Here is a 14,251-nt window from a genome sequence, read left to right on the forward strand (position 1 = left end):
AGGTTTCACCGTTTTAGCCAGGATGGTCTCGATCTCCTGACCTCGTGATCCGCCCGTCTCGGCCTCCCAAAGTGCTGGAATTTCAGGCTTGAGCCACCGCGCCCGGCCTGATGGAGATTTTTAGTTTGTTTTGGTGGCTTACAGGTGTAATTTTCATCTTGCCAAGTCCTTTTTTTTTTTTTTTTAAGACAGTCTCACTATCACCAGGCTGGAGTGCAATGGCACGATCTCGGCTCACTGCAATCTCTGCCTCCCAGGTTCAAGCGATTCTCCTGCCTCAGCCTTCCAAGTAGCTGGGGCTACAGGCACGCACCACCATGCCTGCCTAATTTTTGTATTTTTAGTAGAGACGGGGTTTCAGCATGTTGGCCAGGATGATCTTGATCTCTTGACCTCGTGATCCGCCCGCCTCGGCCTCCCAAAGTGCTGGGATGACAGGTGTGAGCCACCGTGCTTGGCCTCTTTTCTTTTTTTTTTTTTTTTGTCCCTAAGAGACAGGGTCTCACCATGTTGCCCAGGCTAGTCTTGAATCCCCGCCCTTGCTTCAGCCTCCTGAGTAGCTGGAACTACAGGTGTGAGCCACTGCACCCAGCTAATTTATTTCACGTTATTAATCATTTCATTTTCTTATTTTTTTTTGAGACAGAGTTTGGCTCTTTTTTTTTTTTTTTTTTTTTTTTTTTTTTTTTTTTTTTTGAGACGGAGTCTTGCTGTGTCGCCCAGGCTGGAGTGCAGTGGCCGGATCTCAGCTCACTGCAAGCTCCGCCTCCCGGGTTCGCGCCATTCTCCCGCCTCAGCCTCCCGAGTAGCTGGGACTACAGGCGTCCGCCACATCACCCGGCTAGTTTTTTGTATTTTTTAGTAGAGACGGGGTTTCATCGTGTTAGCCAGGATGGTCTCGATCTCCTGACCTCGTGATCCACCCGTCTCGGCCTCCCAAAGTGCTGGGATTACAGGCTTGAGCCACCGCGCCCGGCCGAGTTTGGCTCTTATTGCCCAGGCTGGAGTGCAGTGGCACGATCTCGGCTCACCACAATCTCCACCTCTTGGGTTCAAGTGATTCTCTTGCTTCAGCCTCCCAAGTAGCTGGATTACAGGCACCTGCCACCATGCCCGGCTCATTTCGTATTTTTAGTAGAGACAGGGTTTCTCCATGTTGGTCACGCTGGTCTCGAACTCCCGACCTTAGATGATCCAACCTCAGGTGATCCACCCGTCTCGGCCTCCCAAAGTACTTACAGGTGTGACCACCGGCGCCTGGGCATATTTTTTAGCAGATACGGGGTCTCCCTCTGTTGCCCAGGCTGGCCTCAAACTCCGGAGCTCAAGTGCTCCTCTTACCTCCGGCTCCCACAGTGCTGGGACTACAGGCGGGAGCTGTCATGCTGAACCTCCGATGGATGGTTTTCTGCCCTGGGTGCCCTTCCTGAAGCTCTTTTTAGTTCTGGGTGGGACGACTCGATCCCTTCGCACGGGCCTGTTCCCACCACCTCAGGGTGAGGAGTAGGCAGCAGAGGGAGTTAGGGGGAGAAAAGCATACCTGTGCAGCCCCTGGCAGAGGAAGGGAGTGAGAACAGGTGAGAAGCAGGGGACCCGAGCAGTGAAGGGGTCAGGGTGGAGCTGAGGCTGGGTGAATGTCGGCTCCCCCGTGAGGCTGCTCAGGACACACACCTTGGCCCGGGACCGAGCTCCGCTATGGAGAAAAGGAAGGCTGGATGGGCCTGCAAGAGAGCGTCCCTGACGATTCCTGGGGAGAAGCACTCGTCTACTTTGCTTTAAAAGTCACGCCCTGTAAATAAGGACATTTACAGGGTTATAATGGGTATACCTTGTTATAAAAATTGGGTATACCTATTTGGTACAAAGAAAACTTCTAATATGAAAGAAAGGAAGGCCGGGCACAGTGGTTCACATCTGTAATCCCAGCGCTTTGGGAGGCTGAGGTGGGCGGATCACGAGGTCAAGAGATGGAGACCATCCTGGCCGACATGATGAAACCCAATCTCTACTAAAAATACAAAAATTAGCCGGGCGTGGTGGTGGGTGCATGTAGTCCTAGCTGCTCGGGAGGCTGAGGCAGGAGAATCACTTGAACAGGGGAGGTGGAGGTTGCAGTGAGCGGAGATTGTGCCACTGCACTCCAGTCTGGCGACAGTGAGACTCCATCTCAAAAAAAAAAAAAGAAGTATAAGCCATATCCTTTGAGAACAACGTAGTAAAACCAGAAATAAAAGACCAGAAAGCAAAAAATAAACAGCCTCCATGCTGGGAAGTATCCAGATGCCTTTTTAATCCAGTTCTTGGGTTAAAGAGGAAATTAAAACGGTTTTGACAATAGACAGAAGTTGGCAGTAAACTCATAGAAACTGTGAGGTGTGGCCAAAGCCGTGCTTGGGGGAAGAGTCATAGTCTTCTGCGTTCTCATTATTAGCGCAAGTAGAGCAAAAACAGAAACAGATTAAGCTTTTTTTTGTTTGTTTTGAGACAGAGTCTCGCTCTGTCACCCAGGGTGGAGTGCAGTGGCCGGATCTCAGCTCATTGCAAGCTCCGCCTCCCGGGTTCACGCCATTCTCCTGCCTCAGCCTCCTGAGTAGCTGGGACTACAGGTGCCCGCCACTGCGCCTGGCTGATTTTTTGTATTTTTAGTAGAGACGGGGTTTCACCGTGTTAGCCAGGATGGTTTCCATCTCCTGACCTCATGATCCGCCTGCCTTGGCCTCCCAAAGTGCTAGGATTACAGGCGCGAGCCACTGTGCGCGGCCCAGATTAAGCATTTAAGTCAAGAAGTTATCCAGCAACAGAACAAACTCAGTGAAACCTTTACTTGGTGATTTGAAGTGTTTCGTAGCATTTCCTACATTACTACTCCTTTTTTGTTGTTTTTTTTTCTTTTGAGACAGGGTTTTGTTGTGTTGCTCAGGCTGGAGGACCCTGGTGTGACCATACCTCACTGCAGCCTCCATCTCCTGGGCTCAAGCCATCCTCCCACCTCAGCCTCCTGCGTAGCTGAGACCACAGGTGCACACCACCACGCCTGGCTAAGTTTTGCATTTTTTGTAGAGACAGAGGTCTTGCCATGTTGCCCAGGTTGGTCTTGAACTCTCGGGCTCAAGGAGTCCTTCCGCTTCGGCCTCCCAAAGTGCCGGGATCACAGGCGTGAGCTGCTGCTGTAGCCAGCTACTCAGTTTTAGTTGCAGTCCTGCCTCCATCGTTCTTTTTCAGGTGTTTTTCCGCCATATTTTCCGACACGCTGATTCCTGTTTTTTTTTCTTTTCTTTTGAGACGGAGTCTTACTCTGTTGCCCAGGCTGGAGTGCAGTGGCATGATCTCAGCTCACTGCAGTCTCCACCTCCTGGGTTCAAGTGATTCTCCAGCCTGCAGGCTTAGCCTCCTGAGTAGCTGGGACTGCATGTGCCCACCACCACGCCCAGCTAATTTTTGTATTTTTAGTAGAGACGGGGTTTCATGTCCAGGCTGGTCTTGAGCTCCTGACCTCAAGCGATCCGCCCACCTTGGCCTCCCAAAGTGCTGGGATGACAGGCGCGAGCCACTGCACCCGGCCTGTAGTCCTTAGTTTTTAAAATAAAGCTTCAAAATCGCGGTGTAAGACATTTGGTGGTGTCGCTGGTTTTGGTTGGTTGTTCACACGCTTCCAGAGAGGGTTGCACGTAGGTATTTTGGGATTTTGTGTGCAACAGTATAGTGGTCTTTTCCTCGTTAGTTTGGGTTTTGGGGGACTTTTTTTTTTTTTTTGAAACAGGGTCTCACTCTGTCACCCAGGCTGGAGCGCAGTGGTGCAATCATGGCTCCCTGCAGCCTCGACCTCCCGGGCTTCTGAGTAGCTGAGACTGTGGGTGTGTGCCACCACACCCAGATAATTTTTGCATTTTTTGTAGAGATGGAGTCTCACCATGTTGCCCATGCCGGTGTCGAACTCCAGAGCTCAAGCGATCCTCCTCCCTTGGCCTCCTGAAGTATGGGGTTGCAGGCGTGAGCCACTGCGTCCAACCATCCTCGCTTTCTGTCCTTGTTCCCTCCTGACATCCCTTAGTTGTATGTATTTTGTGCTTGGTTTAGTCTTCTAGCTGAGCCGTCACCCTTTTCATCCTCAGACCCGCAGCCTCCCCCTCGTACCAGTGCGGGGCTCTGTGTGCCTTTTTACATTGTCTGGTGTTTCTGGAGACATACGGTGGGGACGATGGCAGGGACCCCACTCCAGGCAGGCAGGTTGGCTCAGCTCTCCTTGGCAAGCCTGATACCGCCTGTGGATTCGAGGTAGACCTTCCTGTCTGCCTGTGTTTGTCACGTTCAGGGTGTGTCCTCCTGGTCCCATTTGAAGATCCACGGTGAGTGATCAGTAGCACCCGTGCACGTGTGTCTCAGAAGGACCCCTGGCTTCCCACTAACACTTTCTTCAGCCGGGTGGTGTCTCACACCTGTAATCCCAGCACTTTGGGAGGCCGAGGTGAGCGGATCACCTGAGGTCCGGAGTTGGAAACCAGCCTGGCCAACATGGCAAAACCGTGTCTCCTGAAAATATAAAAATTAGATCGGGTGCAGTGGCTCACGCCTGTCATCCCAGCACTTTGGGAGGCTGTGGCAGGCGGATCACAAGGTCAGGAGTTGGAGACCAGCCTGGCCAATATAGTTGAAACCACGTTTCTACTAAAAATACAAAAAATGAGCTGGGCGTGGTGGTGGGTACCTGTAACCCCAGCTACTTGCAAGGCTGAGGCAGGAGAATCGCTTGAACCGGAAGGCAGAGGTTGCAGTGAGCTGAGATCACACTGTTGCATTCCAGTCAGGGTGACAGTACGAGACTCCATCTCAAAAAAAACCCAAAAACAAAAGAATTAGCTGGGCATGGTGGCTCGCCACTTGTAATCCCAGTTGCTCAGGAGGCTGAGGCAGGAGAATCACTTAAACCCGGAGGTGGAGATTGCAGTGAGCCGAGATTGTGCCATTCAGAAACAACATATATATTTATTTTAAATCATCTATTTCAGCCACATCTTAAGCTGTGCTACCATTTGGGTCTTTTTTTTTTTTTTTTTTTTTTGAGACTCGAGTCTCGCTCTGTTGCCCAGGCTGGAGTGCAGTGGTGTGATCTCGGCTCACTGCCAGCTCCGCCTCCTGGATTCACGCCATTCTGCAGCCTCAGCCTCCCTAGTAGCTGGTACTACAGGTGCCCGCCACCGCACCCAGCTAATTTTTTGTATTTTTAGTAGAGATGGGATTTCACCGTGTTAGCCAGGATGGTCTCGATCTCCTGACCTTGTGATCCGTCCTCCTTGGCTCCCAAAGTGCTGGGATTACGGGCGTGAGCCACTGCGCCCGGCCTCATTTGGCTGTTTGAAAATGTTTGGAGGTGCCTGTCTTTCCACCTGCGCCAGAGGGCTGGGATTCTAGGTGTGAACCGCTGCGCCTGTCCCCATTTGGCTCTTGGATAACGTTTGGAGGCGCCTGTCTTTCCGCCTGCGCTGGGAGGCCGAGGGCGCCACGGTCCTCAGTGCGCCGACTTTTCGGTGGTTTCTTTGTCCCTGACTCCGCTGCCCTGTGCATTTTCTCTCATTGATTTTTCTTCTGGAGGATCTGCTTCATTGGTGAATCAATATTGATCAATTGACTGCTTTTCTCTTTATCGGCATTTCTTCTCTTTCTAAAGTTTTTGGTGACTTTCAGATCACAGGTCCTCTTTGCTGACTTCTGCCGTCTTCCGTTCCATCACTGGGGTGTTGAGGATTCCGCCCCATGAACCCCATCCCATTGGTTTCCATAATGCATGTTTTTCTCATATTACTGACATTTGGTTTTGTTTTTTGTTTTTTGTTTTTTTCTAATTTCCTCTTCAGGTCAGGTTGCTTCAGAGGTTTCTGCGTTCCAAGTTGGAGGTCCCTTCTTGATTTCTAGGTCTCCAATGCCAAAAATCAGCTTTGGCTTAAATGGTAGCTGCTGTTTGGAGGACCCAGAGCTCCTCTGCCGAGGCTGAAACATGGATTATTTTTGTCCTTCGTGAGTACTTGAGGGACAGTTGGATGTGGAGCTGCAAGGCCTTTGAACCATATTTAGATTTTTAATCTGTTTAATGTCAGGCTGAGAGCAGCGCCGTCCCCCTCTGTTCTGTTTGTCGGTTTCTCTTTTGACGTATTTGGATGCCAGGTTTGTGGGCCCCTGTGGGCTGAGACAGTGGGATTTCGTTGTGCATTGAGCCATCGTCAACAACAAAAAACCCTCCCTCGGTTGGGCGTGGTCTCTCACGCCTATAATCGCGGCACTTTGGGAGCCCAAGGGAGGTGGATCACCTGAGGTCAGAAGTTCAAGACCACCCTGGCCCACATGGTGAAACTCCATCTCTACTAAAATATAAAAAATTAGCCGGGCGTGGTGGCAGGTGCCTGTAATCCCAGCTGCTCGGGAGGCTGAGGCAGGAGAATCACTTGAACCCGGGAGGCAGAGGTTTCGGTGAGCCAAGATTGCGCCACTGCACTCCAGCCTGGGCGACACAGCGAGACTCTGTCTCCGAAAAAGAAACCTCCCTTGAATTGAAACCGATATGAATGTTGCGACCCTTCCTTTTTGTTGGCATTGCTTGGCAGCTCTTTGTGTACCTGGTTGTATCTCCTGAGTCGCTTGTTTCAGAACCGTCTTTCGTGGGCATCGTGTTTTTAAAGGCATGAAGCACCTGTCTGTCTTCATTCTCAGCCTTTGCTTCCATCATCTTATTTTCTGTTTTTCCATCTGTGTGCTTCTGACTCCGGATTGCTTCCCCTGGTGTGTGTTTTCTGAAGCTCCGTGCAGCTTTGCGGCTCTGCCAGTGGTTCTTTTCCTAGTTTTGAATAACACGTTTAAGGCCACGATCGAATAGTGGCCAGTATTCTGCGTTGTGAATAACACATTAAAACACCGTTTCTCATGCTCTCAACTTCCGAAGTGAAATCACATCTGCCCCCTTCTGTTGGAAAGTGAAAATTGAGCCTGTGTATTTCTCTTCCCTGCTGGTATTTGCTATCAGTAAATTGCTACTTTTAAAAATCATTGTCAGCCGGGGCGGTGGCTCAAGCCTGTAATCCCAGCACTTTGGGAGGCCAAGACGGGTGGATCACCAGGTCAGGAGATCGAGACCATCCTGGCTAACACGGTGAAACCCCGTCTCTACTAAAAAATACAAAAATCAGCCGGGCACGGTGGCTCAAGCCTGTAATCCCAGCACTTTGGGGAGGCCGAGATGGGCGGATCACGAGGTCAGGAGATCGAGACCATCCTGGCTAACACGGTGAAACCCTCTCTCTACTAAAAAATACAAAAAAACTAGCTGGGTGCGGTGGCGGGCGCCTGTAGTCCCAGCTACTCGGGAGGCTGAGGCAGGAGAATGGCGTGAACCCGGGAGGCGGAGCTTGCAGTGAGCCGATATTGGCCACTGCACTCCAGTCTGGGCGACAGAGCGAGACTCTGTCTCAAACAAAAAAAATTGTGTCTGTTCATAATTGTGTATTTGCATCTTACTAGGAAACACTTGTATCATTAAATAGTGACTGTTACTTATTCTGAGGACCTGAGCAAATGGCAGCTATCTTTTGCCTCAGTGTCCTCATCTGTAGAATGGGGATAATATAGCCATTGCAAGGATTCAGTGAAATGAGGAAACTCACAAAGTGCCTGCAGAGGGCTTTCCTTGTGTGCCTGTCTTGTTACGGGTTCTAGGAGTCTCTGATTCGTGGTTAAACGTGCTCACCATCTACTTCATTCTCTAGAACCCCCAGGCTCTGCCATTTCTTTAAGGATCCGTGCGGCTTACAGGTTTAGGACAGTCTTCTGGCTTTTTAGGGTAAATCATTGAACTTCTTGAACTTCATCCTTTATATTCTATGTTGGGTTCCCTCTTGTGTCTCTTTTTTTCTTTTCTTTTTTTTTTTTTTTTTTTTTTTTTTTTTTTGAGACGGAGTCTCGCTCTGTCGCCCAGGCTGGAGTGCAGTGGCGCAATCTCGGCTCACTGCAAGCTCCGCCTCCCGGGTTCACGCCATTCTCCTACCTCAGCCTCCCGAGTAGCTGGGACTACAGGCGCCTGCCACCTCGCCCGGCTAGTTTTTTATATTTTTTAGTAGAGACGGGGTTTCACAGTGTTCGCCAGGATGGTCTCGATCTCCTGACCTCGTGATCCACCCGTCTCGGCCTCCCAAAGTGCTGGGATTACAGGCTTGAGCCACCGCGCCCGGCCTTCTTTTTGTTTTTTTTTTTGAGACAGAGTCTCGCTCTGTTGCCCAGGCTGGAGTGCAATGGCGCGATCTCGGCTTGCTGCAGGTTCCGCCTCCCGGGTACACACCATTCTCCTGCCTCAGCCTCCCGAGTAGCTGGGACTACAGGCCCCCCCCAACCTTGGCCGTCTAGTTTTTGTATTTTTAGTAGAGATGGGGGTTTCACCCTATTGGCCAGGATGGTCTTGATCTCTTGACCTCATGATCTGCCCGCCTCGGCCTCCTAAAGTGCTGGGATTACAGGCGTGAGCCACCGCGCCTGGCCTCGGGTTGGTTTCTGAGCTTGTTTTGAGGGGCAGGTTCTCTGATCCCCACACTCGGGTACCGTGCGCTGGTGGTTCCCATAGACATGGAAGCAGGAGCGAGATGGGGGTCTCAGTTATCTCTGTGGTCTCTGAAATTCAAAGCGGGTACGTTTCTCTAGTTGTTACTTATATCTGTGCTCGACGCCCACTCTCGCGTCCAGCTCTGCCCTCGTGGGAAACCCCAGGGCCTTGGGGGAGTGGGGTTGTGAGGTGTCCCCGGTTCTGGTGGAGGAGGTTGCGAGGTGTACCCGGTTCCGGCGGAGGAGGTTATGAGGCGCCCCCGGTTCCGGCGGCGGAGGTTGTCCCTGGTTCTGGCGGCGGAGGTTGTCCCCGGTTCCGGCGGCGGAGGTTGTCCCCGGTTCCGGCGGCGGAGGTTGTCCCGGTTCCGGCGGAGGAGGTTGTCCCCGGTTCTGGTGGAGGAGGTTGCCTGTGTTGCCCACACAGCCTCATGGTCCCTTTGCCCGAGGGCACATCCTGCCGCTTTAGGGGCTCCAGGGACCCCCACTCTTAGGGTGGTGTGTGGTCTCCACCCACTTTCTGTTCAGCCTCAGGTTTGTCTGCTCACGGGAGGGCCATGGCGCCCTGCTTTGCTGCCCCCACCGGCAGACACTAGGGGCAGACGGAAGAGGGGCTTCGCGGGATGTCCTCAGCCCCCCAGCAAGGAAGGGCTCTGTGCTGCCCCAGAAACATTTTCTCCCCGACTCCGGATCCTGAGAATGCTGGGAGCGTGCGCCACAGCCTGCGGCCCTGACCAAGAAGACAAGTCGGGAAGATAAACCCAGGGCAGCCGCCGCGCGCCAGCCAGGCCTAGGGCATCCTGGTGTTTCACCTTCTCCCGTAGCTTGAACTTAGATAAAATGGAGGCTGGGCCTGCTGGCGCACGCCTGTGATCCCAGGGCTTTGGAAAATACAAGGTGGGAGGAGCGCTTGAGTCCAGGAGTATGAGACCAGCCTGGGCAATGTAGTGAGACCCCATCTCTACCAAAGATTTTTTTTTAATTGGCTAGGCATTGTGGCTCATGCCTGTAATCTCAGCACTTTGGGAGTCTGAGGTGGATGGATCACCTGAGGTCTGGGGTTCAAGACCAGCCTGGCCAGCGTGTGAATTACCTGGGCATGGTGGCGGGCTCCTGTAGTCCCAGTTATGTGGGAGTCTGAGGCTGGAAAATCACTTGAACCCAGGAGGCAGAGGTTGCAGTGAGCCGAGATCGTGTCACTGCACTCCAGCCTGGCCAACAGCAAGACCCTGTCTCAAGAAAAAGAAAACAATTTTTTTTTTTTTTTTTTTTTTTTTTTTTTTTTGAGATGGAGTTTCGCTCTGTTGCCCAGGCTGGAGTGCAGTGACACGATCTGGGCTCACTGCAAACTCTGCCTCGTGGGTTCACACCATTCTCCTGCCTCAGCCTCTTGAGTAGCTGGGACTACAGGTGCCCGCCAGCACGCCTGGCTAAGTTTTTTGTATTTTTAGTAGAGACGGGGTTTCACCGTGTTAGCCAGGGTGGTCTCCATCTCCTGACCTCGTGATCCGCCCGCCTCGGCCTTCCAAAGTGCTGGGATTATGGGCATAAGCCACTGTGCCTGGCCGTTCAGTGTAATTTTTAATGCGCTTGAAAAAATACTGGCCACGTTTCCAGCAGTTTATAGTGTGGCTCCCGTATTGGACAGCAGAGGTGGAGAACATTTTAATTCTCCAGGAAAATGTTCTTGGAAGCACAGTTATTTATGAGTGAAATGAAGACATTGAGGATGGGTGTTTTGGGGGCCTCTGCTGTGTTTCAAGCAATGCTGAGGACAAAGAGGAGCCCCAGGCTGGGAAGGGGCTCAAGCAGGGGGCATGGGTGGGGGTCACCTCATGTGTTGGGGAAGAGGAGAGTGATGAGGTCAGGGAAGAGTTTGATCTTTATCCTGAGGATGATGGGAGCCATGAGAGAGGCTAGAGGGAGGGAGAAGAGCCAAGTTTGGCATCTAAAGGCTCCATCAGGCTGCCTGAGGATGTCGGCAGAGTTGGGAGGAAGCTGCTGTATAGCTATGGGGCGAGCTGCTGTTCTTTGGGAGGAGGGAAGGTGAGAAGACTCCCAGGACCTTAGCCTGAGCACCTGAGTGGGGGGCTCATTGCAGAGCTGGGGCTACAGGATGAAGTCCCAGGCCCGTCTGAAGCCAGACCACCTGGTGGTGTGCCTGAGGGTTTGGCAGGGGCAGTACACAGGGCTGTGCTCAGGGCCCGTGTCCGCCAAGAGTTTTGCCTGCCCAGCACGGTAACCCCACTCCTGGTACTGAAGTCTGTCAGTTGGGGTTCTTGTGCAGAGGCAGCTGAAGCCACTTGGGCAGTCTTCTGTATGAAGGTCAGCCAGCCTTCCCCAGAAAGGACCAGGGAGTGAATATTTTTGGCTGTGCAGGACACATGGTCTCTATTGGAATTATTCAACTCTACTCTTGCAGCAAAAGCAGCTGTAGATAGTACATGGACAAATGGGCACAGTGTGTGCCAATAAAACTTTATTTAAAAAGCAAGCTGGGGGCCAGACTTGGTCCTTGTGTACTATTTGCTGATCCCTGCTGCAGACATCTCAGTCCTACCCAGTATTTACTGAGCACCTTTTGAAGCCCCCCCTCCCATTTTGCCGGCAAGCCACCAGGCCAGGACCAGTCCCTGGTCCCTCTCAGGAGGGGACCCAACGGGGACTGGGGCTGGGAAGCCACCAGCATTGAGCGTTCCTTGGCCACCGATGGCCTCTCTTGAAGCAGCATCATTCGTTGTTATCCTCATGGCAGCCCAGGCAGGTGGGCAGCTTCCATACCCCTGTGACTGGAATAGGAACCGAAGCCCAAGGGATGGGCAGCTCCTGGGGCCCTCTCCCCAGCTCCCCCATGCCGTCCACTTGCAGGCCTCTCCCTGAGGCAGCCAGGCTGGCCCAGGGCAGGAAGGTGTGCTTCCTGGCGAAAACTGCAGTGCTTCACCAAAGAAATCACAGAAAACCACACTCTGACAGCAGCGTCTTACTCTATTAGTACATTTTAATTAGAAAAGGAGCAGGGGATGCATTATGAATATTCATGGTGGATTATTAAAATGCATAATTAATCGGTGGGGGATTTTAATAACTATTAATGTGGGGGCTGTCCCTATTTTTGTCATTTCTAGGAGGAGGAGGCCAAGGACTGGGTGAGGGAAGGTTCCCCGAAAGAGCAGATTGAGGCATTGCCTCTGCCAGGGGCCTATTGGAGTGAGCCTCGGGGGCGACCTGGGCATGGGGCCCCGAGGAGGCCCCCCACCATGCCACGCCTTCCAGGGGGTGAGGGCTGGGTGCCAGGAGCCTCCCGTTTGCTCAGTTGGGGGTCTGTGCACCTCCTGGGGAGCGGGCTATGGCCAGAGGGGACCGGACAGCGGGCAGGTGGTGTAGAGGCAAACTGAGGCCCAGAGGGTGCCGGCGCTTTGCCCTCCCACCCACGCAGCCAGCGTGCCCTGGCCTCAGCAGCTGCCCTGTTCGCCCGGACCCACGTGCAGGACCAGGATCTCGGGGTGCAGATGGCCTAGACCTGACAGCCAATGCCGTGTGGATTCCTGGAGACTACAGGAGCCCCCTGCCTGTCCCCCAGATCAGCCAAGGCAGCATCCCAGCCCCCTACTCATAATCACGTTGGAAATTTTTGATTAGAAAACAAAATCTAAATGAGGCATATGAATATTCATTAGACTTGGAGATTAATATGCGTAATTATGCAAATCAGACAGCAATTAAACACCAATACTCCCCGGGAGGAATGATTAACACAAAGGCACCGAAATAGAAGGATGCAATTTGAAAGAAGTTTCTGGTGCCCACGAGCAGGGAGGGCAAGAGGGGTGGGGCCGAGGAGCGGAGCTGGGTCCCGCAGCCTGCCGTGTGGAGTCCGCGTGGGGAGAACAGCCTGAGGTTGTGCCTGTCACAGACAGCAGCGCTGGGCTGGGTACCCCAGGCCTGGCTCTTGGGAAGCCCCTGGACTTGAGAGTTGGACATGGACACCCCAAGCCCTTTAAAAGTAGGACCCGTTTGTAATTCGTTTATGGAGAGGGAAACCAAGGCAGGGCAGTGGCCCCGTGGCCAAGCTGAGGAGGCCCAGGGCTGCTCCTGCTTCTCCACGGGTATGCTCTGTGGCCCCCGATGGAAGGGGGAATGATCCAAGCAGGCCCACCCTGCCCAGGGCAGAAGATTCTGGAGTCCTGGGCGTTGCCTGCGAGTGTTCTGAGAGATAAGGGCCCTGCCCGCCCCGCCCCGGGACCAAGGTCCTCATCCCGTCCCTTGCTGCACCGGGAACTCCTGCCCCACGCGGGCCCCTGGTGGCACTGGGCTTGTTCCGGGTGACGAGATTCGGCTCCACCCTCACGGGCTGCCAGTCTCCTGCCCAGTGGGTGGGCCTCTGCTGCTGCTTCAGCAAAGGGCGGCCCCACCTCCCACACTGGCAGTTGGGGACAGGGAGACCCTGGGCCTCCCCAGAGCGCATGGTTTCGCTTCCATACCCTCGTGCTCTCATGAGCCTTTCTCGTAGGGTCAGAAGCGTCTGCATCTGACACAGACCCCAGCCCACATAGTCAGGGCTGGGCCAGAGGGAAGGACTTGGGACTGATGGGGAGGAAGCCCCGTGTGAGAGCGAGGTCTCTGCCCAAGGAGGGCATGATGGCTAGGGCTTCAGTGGGTGGGTAGGAGTTTGCCAGCAGAGAGCCAGTGGAAGAGTTATTCAAGTTTATGGAGCTGTGAGTGCTCCGAGTCCCAGGGTGTCTGGGTGTTGACTGCTGACTGGTGTCCTCATAAGTCAGACGGGGTGAGCCTGGGTCAGGAAAGGTTCCACAAGCCCCCGGGTCCACTGAGGCTTGCCCCTGAGATGACAGAAACCGAAGCTTTTAGAGCTGGGCAGGCGTGAGGGTGACTTGTAACTCTCTCTGTCCTGCCTGCAGGTCTTGAGGACCGGCCCAGCTCAGGTTCCTGGGGCAGCGGCGACCAGAACAGCTCCTCCTTTGACCCCAGCCGGGTAGGAGCCCCCGTAAGGCCTGAGACCCTGAGTTTCCTGTCCCCAGAGTGGGGGACGGGCGGTGTGGGGAAACAGACTGAGAGAAGGGGCCAGTCTTCCAGGGGTTTGGACCAGGAGATGTGGGTTTGAGTCCTGCCTCACCAGCTGTAATATGGGGGTAGGGGGCGGATTGTGGAGCCCCAGCACCTCTCATCCCCACCCCGTCTCCCCTAGACCTTCAGCGAGGGCACCCACTTCACTGAGTCGCACAGCAGCCTCTCTTCATCCACATTCCTGGGACCGGGACTGGGAGGTGAGTGCCCGGCCTGGTGCGGTCCCTCTGCCGTGCACAGATGTGCAGACGTGGGCCTTGGCGTGGTCAGTGCACGTGCAGTGCCAGACAGGTTCCCAGCATTCACCCAGAGGGTGTCGGACAGCCAAAGCGTCTGCCCGTCCTGGGAACAGCTGCGGGAGGTGCAGGGGACGCAGCCTGGACTCCCTGGCACGGCGCTCTGTGACTCAGCTTCCCCGCCTGAGTGTAGAGGCAGGGGGGCTGTTGCAGACCCCACTTCCTGGATTTCTTCCTCCTGCTTCCCGGGGAGGGGTCAGCAGGGCCAGCCTGTGCCCTCTGGGAAGTTCTGGAGACTCGGGAAGGCGGCCAGCGTGTGCGGTGGTCAGAGCCTGTGCCCTTCCGCAGACCGCCCGCCC

The 14,251-nt window shown here is 53.9% G+C and overlaps 1 protein-coding gene across 15 annotated transcripts in view; it reads left to right on the forward strand.

Annotated features, from left to right (window-relative positions):
- TCF3 (transcription factor 3) overlaps nucleotides 1–14,251 on the forward strand; it is a 51,168-nt gene that overhangs the window by 12,948 nt on the left and 23,969 nt on the right. For 14 of the 15 annotated variants that reach the window (XR_012093279.1, XR_012093278.1, XM_073017156.1 and 11 more), the window contains exons 4-5: nucleotides 13,491–13,564; nucleotides 13,778–13,856. The exons of the other annotated variant lie outside the window; for it this stretch is intronic. Coding sequence is in view for 12 of the 14 variants with exons in the window: in XM_073017156.1 (XP_072873257.1) it covers nucleotides 13,491–13,564; nucleotides 13,778–13,856 (153 nt within the window). In the remaining 2 variants the exon portion in view is untranslated. The remainder of the gene's footprint in view (nucleotides 1–13,490; nucleotides 13,565–13,777; nucleotides 13,857–14,251) is intronic. 15 annotated transcript variants of the gene reach the window in all.

This window comes from Chlorocebus sabaeus, chromosome 6, assembly GCF_047675955.1.
Source record: "Chlorocebus sabaeus isolate Y175 chromosome 6, mChlSab1.0.hap1, whole genome shotgun sequence".
Classification (NCBI taxonomy): Eukaryota; Metazoa; Chordata; class Mammalia; order Primates; family Cercopithecidae; genus Chlorocebus; species Chlorocebus sabaeus.